This window comes from Cervus elaphus, chromosome 23 (genome assembly GCF_910594005.1).
Source record: "Cervus elaphus chromosome 23, mCerEla1.1, whole genome shotgun sequence".
Classification (NCBI taxonomy): Eukaryota; Metazoa; Chordata; class Mammalia; order Artiodactyla; family Cervidae; genus Cervus; species Cervus elaphus.
The window spans coordinates 32,605,393-32,620,035 of record NC_057837.1 but is presented as its reverse complement, the minus strand read 5'-3'; the positions used below and the strand labels follow the sequence as shown (position 1 = coordinate 32,620,035).

The 14,643-nt window shown below is 39.5% G+C and overlaps 1 protein-coding gene across 1 annotated transcript in view; it reads right to left on the bottom strand.

Annotated features, from left to right (window-relative positions):
* MRC1 (mannose receptor C-type 1) overlaps positions 1-14,643 on the bottom strand; it is a 108,761-nt gene that overhangs the window by 69,524 nt on the left and 24,594 nt on the right. Inside the window, exons 5-6 of the mRNA XM_043883867.1 lie at positions 7,270-7,383; positions 2,722-2,868 (exon numbers count right to left, since the gene is read on the bottom strand). Coding sequence (XP_043739802.1) covers positions 2,722-2,868; positions 7,270-7,383 — 261 coding nt within the window. The remainder of the gene's footprint in view (positions 1-2,721; positions 2,869-7,269; positions 7,384-14,643) is intronic.

Here is a 14,643-nt window from a genome sequence, read left to right as displayed (position 1 = left end):
CCTAAGGATTGATAATATTAACCCCTGTGACCCTGCCCTGATACCTCACCATCAACCAATCAGAGAACTGTACCCAAGCTTATCACATACCCTGCAATCCACCTCCCTTACCTGGCCTTTAAAAATGCTTTGCTGACCCGCTGTATAGCATAGGGAGATCAGCTCAGTGCTCTGTGATGATCTTGAGGGGCAGGGGGTTGACAATGGATAGGAGACTCAAGAGGGATGGGATATATGTATCAGTCAGTCAGTCAGTCAGTCAGTTCAGTCTCTCAGTCATGTCCAACTCTTTGCGACCCCCATGAATCTCAGCACGCCAGGCCTCCCTGTCCATCACTAACTCCCGGAGTTTACTCAAACTCATGTCCATCGAGTCGGTGACACCATCCAGCCATCTCATCCTCTGTCGTCCCCTTCTCCTCCCCCAATCGCTCCTAGCATCAGGATCTTTTCCAATGAGTCAGCTCTTCGCATGAGGTGGCCAAAGTATTGGAGTTTCAGCTTCAGCATCAGCCCTTCCAATGAACACCCAGGACTGATCTCCTTTAGCATGGACTGGCTGGATATCCTTGTAGTCCAAGGGACTCTCAAGAGTCTTCTCCAAAACCACAGTTCAAAAGCATCAATTCTTCGGTGCTCAGCTTTCTTCACAGTCCATCTCTCACATCCATACATGACCACTGGAAAAACCATAGCCTTGACCAGATGGACCTTTGTTGGCAAAGTAATATCTCTGCTTTTTAATATGCTGTCTAGGTTGGTCATAACTTTCCTTCTGAAGAGTAAGCATCTTTTAATTTCATGGCTGCAGTCACCATCTGCAGTGATTTATGTATACATACAGCCAATTCACTTTGTTGTGCAGCAGAAACTAACACAACGTTGTAAAGTAATTATACTCCAATGTAAATAAATAAATAAAAATGCTTCGCTGAAACATATTGAGGATTTAAGTGTTTTGCACACTAGCTGCCCTGGACTCCTTGCTTGTCACCTGCAATAAACACTGCACTTTCCTTCACAACAACTTAATGTCAGTAGATTGGCTTTACCGTGCACAGGCTAGCAGACCCAAGTTTGGTTCGGTAACAGACTTCGCAGAGATACAAGAATAATAGACTGAGTGCTTGACAATATAAACAAGTATTCTACTTAATAGGTAGGAAGCTATAACTGGAGGGTCAAGGAACAAGGTCAAGTTATAGAATTCTGCCTACTATACCAGGGATGATAAAACCACCATTCTCCTCTTTCCCAAAGTGGCAATTCAAAATCTTCTGAAGGAGAATTATATGAGCTCTTCCAAGAGGGAGGATTATACTATTTATCATATGGAATGAAGAGAGGAGATGAAATATAAAAATTACTGAAGTCTCTCTAAGGCATGCCCACAGTTACAAGGATGAACCTGTAAAGTATAATCAAACCCAATAATGGGACCTTCATCTATATCCATTGGCAATCTCTGCCATATTTGTATCCATTAAAGTTCCAAACACACCTACACTCTGCTTCAGCAATTCCACTTCTAGGAATAATGAGACACATGAAACCACATAGGTATAAAATTATTCACTGTAGCATCGTTTATAATAATAAAAAATTGGAAGTAAACTAAAGCTCCATTAAGAGAGGACTAGTAAAAAAAAAATATGGTCTCTTCCTGCAATGGTTATAGAAGCTATTTATGTACCAGAAGAAATAACACTCAAAATTGTTATTAAGTGACAAAAGTAGAGCAAAGTGTATCATATGCTGCTTTTTATAAAACAGACAAAAAGAATTACAAACATATTTATTTAAATAGTCATAGAGTAACTAGGTAAGGATATACACTCAGACAGTTATTTGGAGAATAAATGCATATTTGAATAAGATGTTGCAGGAAATTATTATTATTTGTCACGTCATACCTTGGACTTTATATCCATGTCAATAATATTTTAAAGTAAATGAAATTGCTTTTAAAAGTCAAGGAGAAAAAAAAGTCAAGAATGCCACACTATCAGATTTCCCAAGCAGAGAACATACATACATACATACATACATAAGTCTCTTTGAAGTTTTAAGTGTCTCTCCAAAACAGCTGATGGTGAAAAAAAATGTAGTTAGTTTGCTTTTGCTTAGTTTGAAGAAGGAATACAGTCTGGCCTTAGTAGTTTAATTCTTCTATAAAGTTATAATAGAGAGCATAACTCCTTTTTCCCTCTGGTCTAGGCTGTATATAGAATTCAGTTACTACTTCTGGGATGTTTTACTATATTTTGGTGAACACTTCAGTTAATATGTTAAACAAACAGCACTGGCTCCCAGATAGGCCATTACATAGCAAGGACATAATAAAACATCCTTTTTAGATATTGATTTCCTACCTTGGATTCCAGTTCTGTCACATGAGCAAATTTTTTATAGCCTATGAAAACCTTTTTCCTCACTGAAAACACATAAATAATAATATCTACCACCTAGGGCAGCTGTGAAGATAAAATTTTTATTTAAAATTATTTATTTATTAAAATTTTTTATTAATGCTTTTGCTCCTGCTGGAACACTCGAGAACACTCTGGAACTGTTAGCAACCAATACAAAGACATTTGTAGGAATATCATTAAGTTGCCTCCATAAATGATCAACCAAACCTGTCATTGCCAACAGTTAGGACTAGGCTGTCATTTGATCTCTAAACTATTGTATGTACTTCAGATCAAATAGATCACTTACCTGAGGGGATAACAAAAGGATTTAAAGTGGTGTTGCCTTTTTTACAAATATAGCCTAGTTTCTGAACACACTGTAGATTTTCCCATTTAGCATTTTTTCCAGGATTAAGTGACACACAGCTTTTTCCTGGTTCTGCTGATGGACTTCCTTTGGAGAAAAGAAAAAATAAAATTAGGATTACTATAGTATGACAAGCAGATAGCCCCTCACAACCTCATGTGCTTATCCTTGACATTTAATGGATCCCCAGTTTTTTGCTACACATTCACAAAGAAATATTTACTGCCTACAGAGCAAAAGCTATTTTGGATATCTATTTGTTTTTCCATTGTTGGATCATCCCAGTACTTAAAATGTTGATTACACAAGTTTATTTCTTTGGTTTTTTTAAGACTTTTTTTTTTATGTGGGTCATCTTTAAAGTTTTAATTGAATTTGTTACAATATTGCTTCTGCTTAATATTTTGGGTTTCTTTTTTTTTGGCTGCAAGGCACATGGGATCCCGACTCTGTAACCAGGGACTGAATCTGCACCCCATACACTGGAAGGCAAAATCCCGACCACTGGCCCAAGGAAGGAAGCTTCAGTAAGTTTACTTCTTTGAAATAACTTTTTCCCCTGATGAGATCAAATAATAAAGCTAAATCTTAAAGCCTGAACAATTTTCACACTGGGCTATTTTATGTATGAAAGTGAAACTATGAAAGTGTTAGTCACTCAGTCATGTCTGACTCTTTGCAACCCCATGGACTGCAGCCTGCCAGAATCCCCTGTCCATGGAATTTTTCCAGGCAAGAATACTGGAGTGGGTTGCCATTTCCTATTCCAGGAGATCTTCCCAACCCAAAGATTGAACTCAGGTCTCCTGCACTGCAGGTATTCTTTACCATCTGAGCCACCAGGGAAGCCCCTCATTTTATATATGATAGAGGGGTAAATAACAGAGTTTGTTGTGTGTATCACAACAAACTGTGGAAAATTCTTAAAGAGATGGGAATACCAGACCACCTGACCTGCCTCTTGAGACACCTGTATTCAGGTCAGGAAGCAACAGTTAGAGCTGGACATGGAACAACACACTGGTTCCAAATAGGGAAACAAGTACATCAAGGCTGTATACTGTCACCCTGCTTATTTAACTTATATGCAGTGTACATCATGAGAAACGCTAGGTTGGATGAAGCACAAGCTGGAATCAAGATTGCCTGGAGAAACATCAATAACCTCAGATATGCAGAAGACACCACTCTTATGGCAGAAAGCGAGGAAGAACTAAAGAGCCTCTTGATGAAAGTGAAAGAGGAGAGTGAAAAAGTTGGCTTAAAACTCAACATCCCAAAAAAAAAAAAAAAAACCTCAACACCCAGAAAACTAAGATCATGGCATCTGGTCCCATCACTTCATGGCAAATAGATGGGAAAACAATGGAAACAGTGACAGACTTTATTTTTTGGGCTACAAAATCACTGCAGATGGTGACTGCAGCCAGGAATTTAAAAGACGCTTGTTCCTTGGAAGAAAAGTTATGATCAACCTAGACAGCATATTAAAAAACAGAGATATTACTTTGCCAACAAAGATCTGTCTAGTCAAAGCTATGGTTTTTCCAGTAGTCATGTATGGATGTGAGAGTTGGACTATAAAGAAAGCTGAGTGCTGAAGAATTGATGCTTTTGAACTGTGGTTTTGAGAAGACTCTCGAGAGTCCCTTGGACTGCAGGGAGATCCATCCTAAAGGGAATCAGTCTTGAATATTCATTGGGAGGACTGATGCTGAAGGTGAAACTCCAATACTTTGGCCACCTCATGCGAAGAACTGACTCATTTGAAAAGACCCTAATGCTGGGAAAGACTGAAGGCAGGAAGAGAAGGGGACGACAGAGGATGAGCTGGTTGGATGGCATCACCGACTAAATGGACATGAGTTTGAGTAAACTCCAGGAGTTGGTGATGGACAGGGAGGCCTGGCATGCTGCAGTCCATGGGGTCGCAAAGAGTTGGACAAAGAGTTGGTCACTCAGTTGGACAGAGCGACTGAACTGACACAATATTTCAAACTAGCCATATTCTACATAGTCAATACCCTTCCAAAAACCTAAGTCAAGCTAACTGTGAGGACCAGCTTAGATACTACCTGGACATGGGGAAATTTTCTACAGTTAGAAAGAAGAGGCAGGAAAGATGGCAATAAGAGGAGAAAGAGAAGAACGTTACCAAAAATGCAAGTCCGTGTGCCCCAATGAACAGGGAGGACAAACAATACTAAAAAACACTGGAGTTTGGAACAGAGAATTGTTTACTGTAGGACCATGTAAGAGGATAGGTGTCTCATGCCCCCAAGAACCCCAAAGTTACTGAAGTCCCCGCTTAGTCCATCAGTCGTGTCCAACTCTTAGTGACCCCTTGGACTGTAGCCCACCAGGCTACTCCATCTGTGGGATTCTCCAGGCAAGGGATCTCCGACCCAGGGATAAAACCCACATGTCTTGCATTGCAGGCAGGTTCTTTACTGTCTGAGCCATCAGGGAAGCAAATCCGTACCAAACAAATGTTATTCTCTGTCCTGATAAGAAAGGGCAAGGTCCCAAGGCACAACTTTGACTCTCCAAAGTCCCAGTCCTGGCTAAGAAGAGGCAGAGCTCAGTTGATGGCTCCCTCAGGGCCAGGTCCCCCGACTCTGCCCAGCTGTCATCTCTGAAGGGAGCAAGGTGTACAGCCCAACTGGCCCTCAGACTCCTCAGGCCACCCAAAGAGGGGAGACCAGGTCCCACAGACTGTGACCCAGGCAGACTGCCAACACCAGGAGGTCACAGAGGCGGGAATGGGGAGAGGTTCACCCCTGCCTCAAGGCCCAGGCCAAGGCTAGTGGCTGGCCTTGGTGGGGGCTCTGGAGCCCAGCAGGACACAGCCCCCAGCCCTTCTGGACCAAGGCCAAATGAGCTGAAGGGTCTCAGGGAGAAGACCCGGATCCACCTCAGACCATCACTCCAGTGTTGTCTGAATTTCCTCTCTAACTGTCTTTTCTTAATGGTTGGTTGCTTGTGGGCAGGGCCCACTACAGCACCAACCAATGACTGAGCAGGACCACTAACGGCTGCTCCTTGACAGTTGGTCGCCAGTGGGAAGGTCTGAGGCACTGACCAATGGCTGAGCAGGACCTGTTGCCTGGTTACAGACTACAGAGTAATGATGCGCAGCAATGGCTGCCGGGCCAAGGGCTGCGCTTCTCTGCATGCGCTCACAGGAAGAGCTGCTAGAAGGAGCAATGTGTGTTCAGTTGCTCCAGTCATGCCCATCTCTTTGTTACCCATGGACGGTAGCCCATCAGGCTCCTCTGTCCATGTGATTCTCCAGGCAAGAACACTGTAGTGGGTTGCCACACCCTCCTTCAGGGGATCTTCCCCACCCAGGGATCAAGCCTGCATCTCCTGTAACTCTGCATTGCAGGTGGATTCTTTAGCTAAGCCAACCACTTCTAGGGAAGCCTGAAAGTAGTAATATGCCACCCTAAATGCTGACAAAGTATTCGCAAGAGCTCAGACTCTTTCTCAAGACTTTAAATTCAAGCCTATTGAAGAATATTTTTAACAGCCAACCTCTCATCCCATTGCTTACTAGAAAATTATTAAAAAACCAGATCAAGTCAGCTTGGCTAATGCACTTGATACAAGGATCGATACCGACATTTCTCATGCTTTTCTATCACTTTAATATATAATTTTAAAACCAGGACAGGGAAGCCTGGTGTGCTGCTGTCCGGGGTCGCAGAGTCAGACACGACTGAGTGACTAAACAGAACTGAACTGAACCTCTATGTTATGACAATGAAGAAATTAGTTCAGAGTCTTCTCTGTCCTTTAAAAACCTGGAAAACTATTGAAGGCTTGATTGTCCCCTATGTTTTTTGACAACTAAACTACAAATTGTTAACAAAATTGCTCATGAATGATTATGCTAGTATGGAATATTACAAACTGTGACTGGAATTATTTTTAATCCAACTCTATTTGATTAAAAACAGGAGAAAACGGTGTTAATGTAGACTTTCAGATCATGATAACAATGACAGAAAAATGGCAAATATCTCATGGCTCAAGATAACGAGAAATTCTCCAGCCCAAAATAATTTAAATTTCTTAAATTTATAGTGTGTGTGTGGATGTAAATAAATATGCATAAAATCTTTGAATATAATATGTAGCATTATATAATATCTCATAAATATAAAATCAAATATTTGAATATAATGCCTAGAGAATCAAGGATACTTTGTTTGAGTCCTGTATTGATTTGTGCAATAATCCTTCCAGACAAGTCCTTTTCCCAGAAAGCTGGAATATCCTTATAATTTTAGTGTATTCAAATCTAGCTGACAGGTTTCTAAGCAAGGTGAGACTGCATTTGATGAGTCTCCCAATTAGGCCCTTCGTGATCTACATGTGAGCTGATGGAGATTTCCAAGGTACCAAGATAAATTAAATGTACATGAATTCAATCAGCTTAACCGCCCCCCGCCCCCCGAGTTAATCAAATGAGCTTAATCCTACCTGGTAACCAGTTCAAATACCGGAACGGACTGCCCCCACTCCACTGCCATCCACTGTTGAGATTTAGACTGTTTAGTCCGATCCAGAGTCCCGAAGTCAGAGAATTGGTTAAACCTATAGGAGAGAAGCAAAACAAAAATAAGACTGTCATTCAGAAAAGATGGTGACATCAAAATCAGAATTAAGTATTTGAATCAAAATGTATTAGAAAGAAGTCATGAAAATCATGCCTTGCAAATCTCCTCTGAGTCTCCTAACAACCTAAAAGCAAGTACAACTGTTACCTTCACTGGCAGGAAGAGAAACAAAAGTAAGAACATAGATAAGCAAGGAATGTTCTTGCTGGGAGTCTAACCCAGATATGACCAGGCCTCAGCCCCCATCATGTTGATGACTATTACAGGATCATGTGAACATGCTTCTAATTTGGAGACGACTCTTTTAGACTATCATCAAACCAAAAAATGTTTAGTACATTTTAGAGAAAAAATAAGATTGATTTTGTATAAAAGTCACCATTTCCTATCATGAGAAGTTGAATACACATTTCAATCCATCACTCTTATTACCGTGCCCTCATATTTTAGAACTTACTCTCAAAATCTTTTAATGATATTTTTAAAAATCAATTTTTTCCTCATGAAAATGTTGATTAAAATCTAAACACTACTTGCTTGTTCTCCTACAAACAACGTTTTATTTAGGTAGTTGTCCGTATGTGCTTACTTGCTTCAGTCCTGTCCGACTCTTGTGACCACATGGACTGTAGCCGGCCAGGCTCCTCTGTCCACGGGATTCTCTAGGCAAGAATACTGGAGTGAGTTGCCATGCCCTCCTCCAGGGGATCTTCCCAACCCAGGGATCGAACCCAGGTCTCCTGCATCTCCTGCATTGCAGGCAGATTCTTTACCAGTGAGCCACATTTAGGCAGTTAATAAATCCTAATTACAGTGTTTCAAAGTCTGTGCTCAGCTTGAGATAGAATAAAAAACAAAACAGAAGCAACATGGATCTCAGCTCTCCTATGTTAAACAACTCTAATCTTTTATTGCTTATAACTTAAAAAAATAGATCTGTTGTTCTCTATATATTATATTTAGTTGATTAAAAAGTTAATGAAAAAGAAAACTATCCTTCATCTTAAATAAAATACCAACCTGAAGTATCTGAAAACATAATTGGTAAACACAAATGGACCACTTTATTTTTACTGTTCCCTACAGGATATATTCCACAGTCAAATCTTTTGAATGGTGACAAAACCACTTACTGTATTCAGGGCTCTGTTTTTGCTCATTTTTAATCCTCACAGTCTCTGATTAGGTACTGCCATTTCCATTGTATGGATGAGGAATCTTACACTCAAAGAATTTAGATGTCATGTGCAGAACTGAAATTTAAACCTAGGTTCCTATGACATCTAATCCCAGACTCTATAGTTCTATGTAACCAACTAGGCTATCCAAATTCACTCAAACTTTCCCCAATTTTTCATTAGCGTATATACACACATTCATGTGACAATGCGACAAATTCAAATGAATGGAGATTATAGTGACTCCATGCCCCAAGATCGTATTTCACTTTTTTTTTTTTTTGCAATTCCATATCCCATAAAAGCACAGATCACATTCTTGGAGAACAGTGACCTGAATGCTATTCATCATTTATTCAGCTTCTAGCAGAGAAGCACTTCCAAAGGAAGAACCCACTTGAAGATACTAACTAGGGTGATATTGATTAGGTAGGTTGATGCTTAATGAACTAAACTGGATTCAGTACTGGAGTTATTTACTAAAAAAAATAAACCCTATTGTGTGATTTCTTTAAATAAAGTAATAAAAATGGGATGATATTGAATACTGGCATGTAAAAAAAGCAATGAAAGTTAATTCAGATTCACTTATCTTTATCAAGTGTTCTAGAAAAAGAAGTCTGAGTTAGCATGGCTCTTGCACATAGGTACTTTATATACAGGCTTCCTAAGTGGCTCAGTGGTAAAGCATGCATCTGTCAATGAAGGAGACTTGGGTTCGATCCCTGAGTCAGGAAGATCCCCTGGAGAAGGAAAGGCAACCCACTCCAGTATTTTTGCCAGGAAAATTCCATGGACAGAGGAGCCCAGAAGGCTGCAGTCCATGGAGTCACAGAGAGTTGGACATGACTAAGCAACTGAGCATGAGCACTTTAGATACCTTGGGAATATCTAGTCCAATGCTTTCATTCTACAGATGGAGAACACTGAGGGAAGACAGGATAAGAAACTTGTGAGAGTGAGACAGAGGATCAGGACTGGCACCCAGGGATTGCGTCAATGTTTTCAGGGGGTTCAACCTGTTTAAATTAAATTTGCCTGTCAGTTTCTAAGGAAACCAACAAAAACTGCCATCTCACCTCATTCATGTAAACAAATAACTTATAAGGTGTCAGGAGGATATGCCTGTTTACTGGTATGTACCTTAGAAATGTCATTCTCGGATCAGTGTCATATTGATACTATATTTTAGGCTAATTATTCTATTAAACACTATCAAACAATGGATTTTTCATAAATTATTTTCTTATTGAAATACAGCTGACATACAATATTATGTTAATTTCAGGTGTATTACATAGCAATTTGACATTGCATAATTATGAAATGGTCACCACAATAAAGCTTAGTAACCATCTGGGCCCACACAAAGTTATTACAATAGAGTTGACCATATTCCTTATTTTATATCCCCATGACTTTGAAATATAACTGGAAGTTTGTACCTCTCAAACTCCTTTATCTATTTTACCTACTCCCCAACCAGCCTCCCTTCTGGCAACCACCCATTTGCCCTCTGCATCTATACATCTCTTCTCACTTTGCTATGCTTCATAGATTCCATATGTAAGTGACATCATGAGGTATTTATCTATGGCTGACTTATTTCATTTAGCATAATACCTTCTAGAACTAACCATGTTGTCTCAAATGGCAATTTTTCACTTCTTACGACTAATATTCCATTGTGTATGTATTTTTACCACATCTTCTTTCTCCACTTGTCTGTCAGTGGATACTTAAGTTGCATCCATGTCTTGGCTACTATAAATAATGCTGCAAAGAACACTGAAGTGTGTATGTCTTTCTGAATGAGTTTTTTGCTTTTTTATTTTCTGTAAATAATCAGAAGTAAACACAGCACAGCACACAGCAGAATTGCTGGATCATATGGCAGTTCTAGTTTGAATTTTTTGAGGGACCTCCACACTGTTCTCCATAATGGCTGCACCGATTTACATCCCCACCAACAGCGCATGACAGTTCCCTTTTTGTCCACATCTTTGCCAGCATTTGATGCCTTTTTGATAACAGCCACTGTAACAGATGTGAAGTGGTACCTCATGGTGGTTGTGATTCGCATTTCCCTGATGATTAATGATGCTGAACATCTTTTCACATGTATGTTTTCTTTGAGAAAATGTCTACAATCAAGTTGTTTCAACTTTTGTCAGGCTTTGGGGGGTTTTTTGATGTTAGGTTATATGAAGTTTTCAGACTTGTTGGATATAGTTATTCCCCTGGTATTTTTAAAAACTTTAAAGAAGTATATCTAAGTTTTCAAAACTAAAAAGTTTTAAAAGGAACTGTAGGAAGAAATAAATTAGACTTTTCCTGACATTGCTTAATTAAATTACTATGTGTAGCATAATGAGAAAAGATGATAGCTCTTTTGGAGAATTACCTGTTCCTGATATTCCTCATCTACTCTAGAAACTTCTAGGCTTGTTTTGAAAAATTAAGTTACACTTCTTAAAATAGGACCTAACCCTGAGTATATGTCCAATAAATGTAATCTATTGCTATTATTATCATTATCATTAATATTATTCTGGGCTTCCCTCATATCTCAGTTGGTAAAGAATCTTCTTGCAATGTAGGAGACCCGGGCTCAGTTCCTGGGTTGGGAAGATCCTCTGGAGAAGGAAACAGCAACCCACTCCAGCGTTCTTGCTTGGAGAATCCCATGGACAGAGGAGCCTGGCAGGCTGCAGTCCATGGAATTGCAAAGAGTCAGACACGACTTAGCAATTAAACCACCACTCCATGCTGAATTAGAGTTGACAAAAAGTGCAACTGACAAATTTCAAACTCTGTGTTAAATATGTCACTTAAACCTGATGAGTATCTTCCACAACTTTTTCTCTAACGTGTTTGTAATTTCATAAAGAAGATTACCAAATGTTTTTAGTATTATTACACAAAGCATCAATTCCACATGCTAAACTTTTTAATGTTTAATTTTTATGTATGCATTGTCTGAAACGGTTAATACCTACTTTTGAACTTAGTTATAAGACACAGTAATGTCCAATATTACACCATATTTTTCTTTTCTAAACTGTGGTCCAATGTGTTCTCCAGCTACCACCATAGGAAACTGGCAAAAACAATCAGAGTAAACAAGCCAATTTCACTTCCTGTATCTTATTTCAGTTCTGTAAATCCTAATCGTGCACATACATAGTGATAAATCAGTTTCAAGAATTGAAGTTCAGTTGAGTGTCCCAACATTTTTTAGGGTAAAAGTAGAAGAGACGATGAAGTGATGATGGGTGATGTAAGAATTGGCTACTGGGCAGAAGCCGTTAACCCAGCAGATAATGTGAAATCAGATTGCCAGTTTACTAGAATAAATTTTTTAGAACAAGGGGCTGTTGACATCTAAATTAAGAAATCTCCTTCCTGCGTTGGGGACCACCAGATCTTTGCTTATTTTGTGAGTGAGACCTGGGCAGAGTGTAATGGAAAGATAGAGCCGAATTCCAATTCAGTTATTTTCTGAACATGTGGGATTACACAAAATTCTTAACTCATCCATCCTTCTGTTACCTCGTCTATAAAGTGAAGACAATAATCCTTATTTACCAGGTTAGCATCAGCTTTAGAAATAAGGCTATGTCTGACACACAAAAGCTGTTTAACAAATAATAGCTGATTTGATCTCAGTCATGAAAGAGGCTTATACCTTTTTGTCAAATGAAATTTACTCTTAAAAATTCTCATATAAAATAAATCATATTTTATTTTAAAACTATAACTATTGTATTTGTGGCTTTTAAAAAATTTTAGTGATCTACTTCCCAGAATGGAGTCAATGACCCCACTCACACCTTCATTTTCTAGAGTCTTTGCCAGTTTATGCCAATAAATTCCAAATGTCATGAATATCTTCCTTCCAGAAAAACAAAAGTCTGTATTAATTTTTAAATTCTCCATCAGACTCCTTTTGTCCCCTCATGCTTGGTATTTCTGACTTAAGGAAAAGCAGGAGGGACTTCCCTGGTGATGCAAAGTTTAAGATTCCGTGCTTCCAATGCAGGGGGCATGGGTTTGATCTCTTGTCAGGGAACTAAGATCCCACATGCTGTGTGGTATGGCTAAAAATTTTTTTAAAAAGAAAAGGCAGGAAATACTACACATCTCATTTGAGAAGTCATTCTTACCCGGATTTCAATTCAAATTTGCTGACTGAAATTCCAGAGGCTTGGATGAGATTCAACTAAGTATCTGAGGTGAACTCTGCCTTGCAATCTCTCTGGGCTTGTTTGCTCCTCTGAGGACACAATAATAGCCCTTGCTGATTAGGGAAGCATTTCCTGCAGCCAGCGCCTGATAGCAGAGCTGGAGCCAGAAATGTGGAAGTGAGTGGAGGGCTGGGCAGAGATGCCGTCCTGCCCACGTGGCCCCGTCGCCCTAAGCAACTGGAAAGAGAGTCCAAAAGTAACCTGTCCTCTGTCCCTTCGCTTCTGGAAAGCCAGAGAACAAGCAAAACTCAGAAGAGTCAAGATAACACAACACACAAACAGATTCATTAAAAAAAAAAAAAAAAAAAGCCAAGTGAAACCATTTCAACTGATAGAGTTTTCTCTAACCCATGCAAGCCAGCACACATCATGCTAGGATTGTCTCAGCTCATCATTTCTCTTCTTTCATCATCTACATAAATTTCATCTATCTCTGTCTGTTTTCCTCTTCTTATCTTGTTATGTGGTTATAAACATTGATCCCTCTGTACTTTGTCCCAACACTACATACAAAGGCCCCAAAGACCAACACAGACTGGGACAACCACCCCCAGTGAGGTCACAGTGCTTTTCTGTCTTCAATTTCCTTAGTAATGCCTGAGAGAAAATGGCAGCTGCAGTTACATTAATAGGAAAAAGGTTATACTTGGTGTTTTCAAAGTTATACTTGGTGCCTAACTATTGCAACAAAGCTTTCATTACAGTGGAGCCAGTTTTCATGATTTAGTCCTCAGAAATGGGCTAGAAGTAGAAAAATCTTTCTTAATAATGCCTTGTATATTTCACAAAGTTGTGCTAATATAATGCACGTTACATTTTTTTCTACCTAAAATAGGATGCAATCAACATCTTCAAATTCAGTTTAAAAACAGTAACTTATAGAAGAAATGTGTTTCAGTTGATGGAGGTATCATCCAGAAAGAGTTGGAGAAAGCAAAGTCCTAGATAATGAGGTAAGGCTGGGGACAACTCTGTCCCCCACACCAGGTAACACACACTTTCTCCCTTAACAGATGATGTCACTGCAGCATAGAAGCCTCAGGTATTACCCCCAAGGTCCCCCAGCTTCACAGATCAGAGGCCAGGCAGTCAGGCTCCTAAGTCTTTGCCCTATACCTCTGAGCTCTGCTGCCTGCTGTCCAGGCAGATGGAATCGGTAGGTGTTTTTTACACAGCAGGTACTGAATATAGTGTTTTACCAAGTGTGGTCCTCATCCACTTGAATCAGAATCACCTGGAAAATTGATCATATGCAGATTCCTGGGCTCCCACATTACACCTACTAATCTACAGTCTCTGGGGTTTGCACGCAGGCAGCTTCATTTTAACAAAATTCCCTAGGGATGGATAAGCAACTTCACACTTAAGAACCACTGTCTTCTTGCCATAAACTGACCACTGGTCCAAAAATGTGAGGCTGAATTTCTAAATAATTGCTTTTCTTGTGTTGCGTCCTCATTTGTCAGTTAGCAAGTATTCTTCGATACTGTCTTCCTTGGAAGGTTCTGCTGTGAATCTCTCTGGGGGTGGGGACATACCTATTCATAAGGCATCCCTCACTTTCAGCTGTCTGCCCCTCCAATACTTTTTCTACACAGGATTCAGTTCGCTCTTTCCATGGCATTTAATGATAATTTGTATTTATTTGTTTGTTTTCTTATGTGTTTTCCCCATTGAACTTTAAGCTCCATGTGGATAGGACATGACTGGCTTTGGTATCATTACGTCCCTAAGACCTAGAACAGTGCCCCATGCACAGATACCACCATCTTGTAGAATGAATGTATATATAATTTATTTATAATTTAAAAT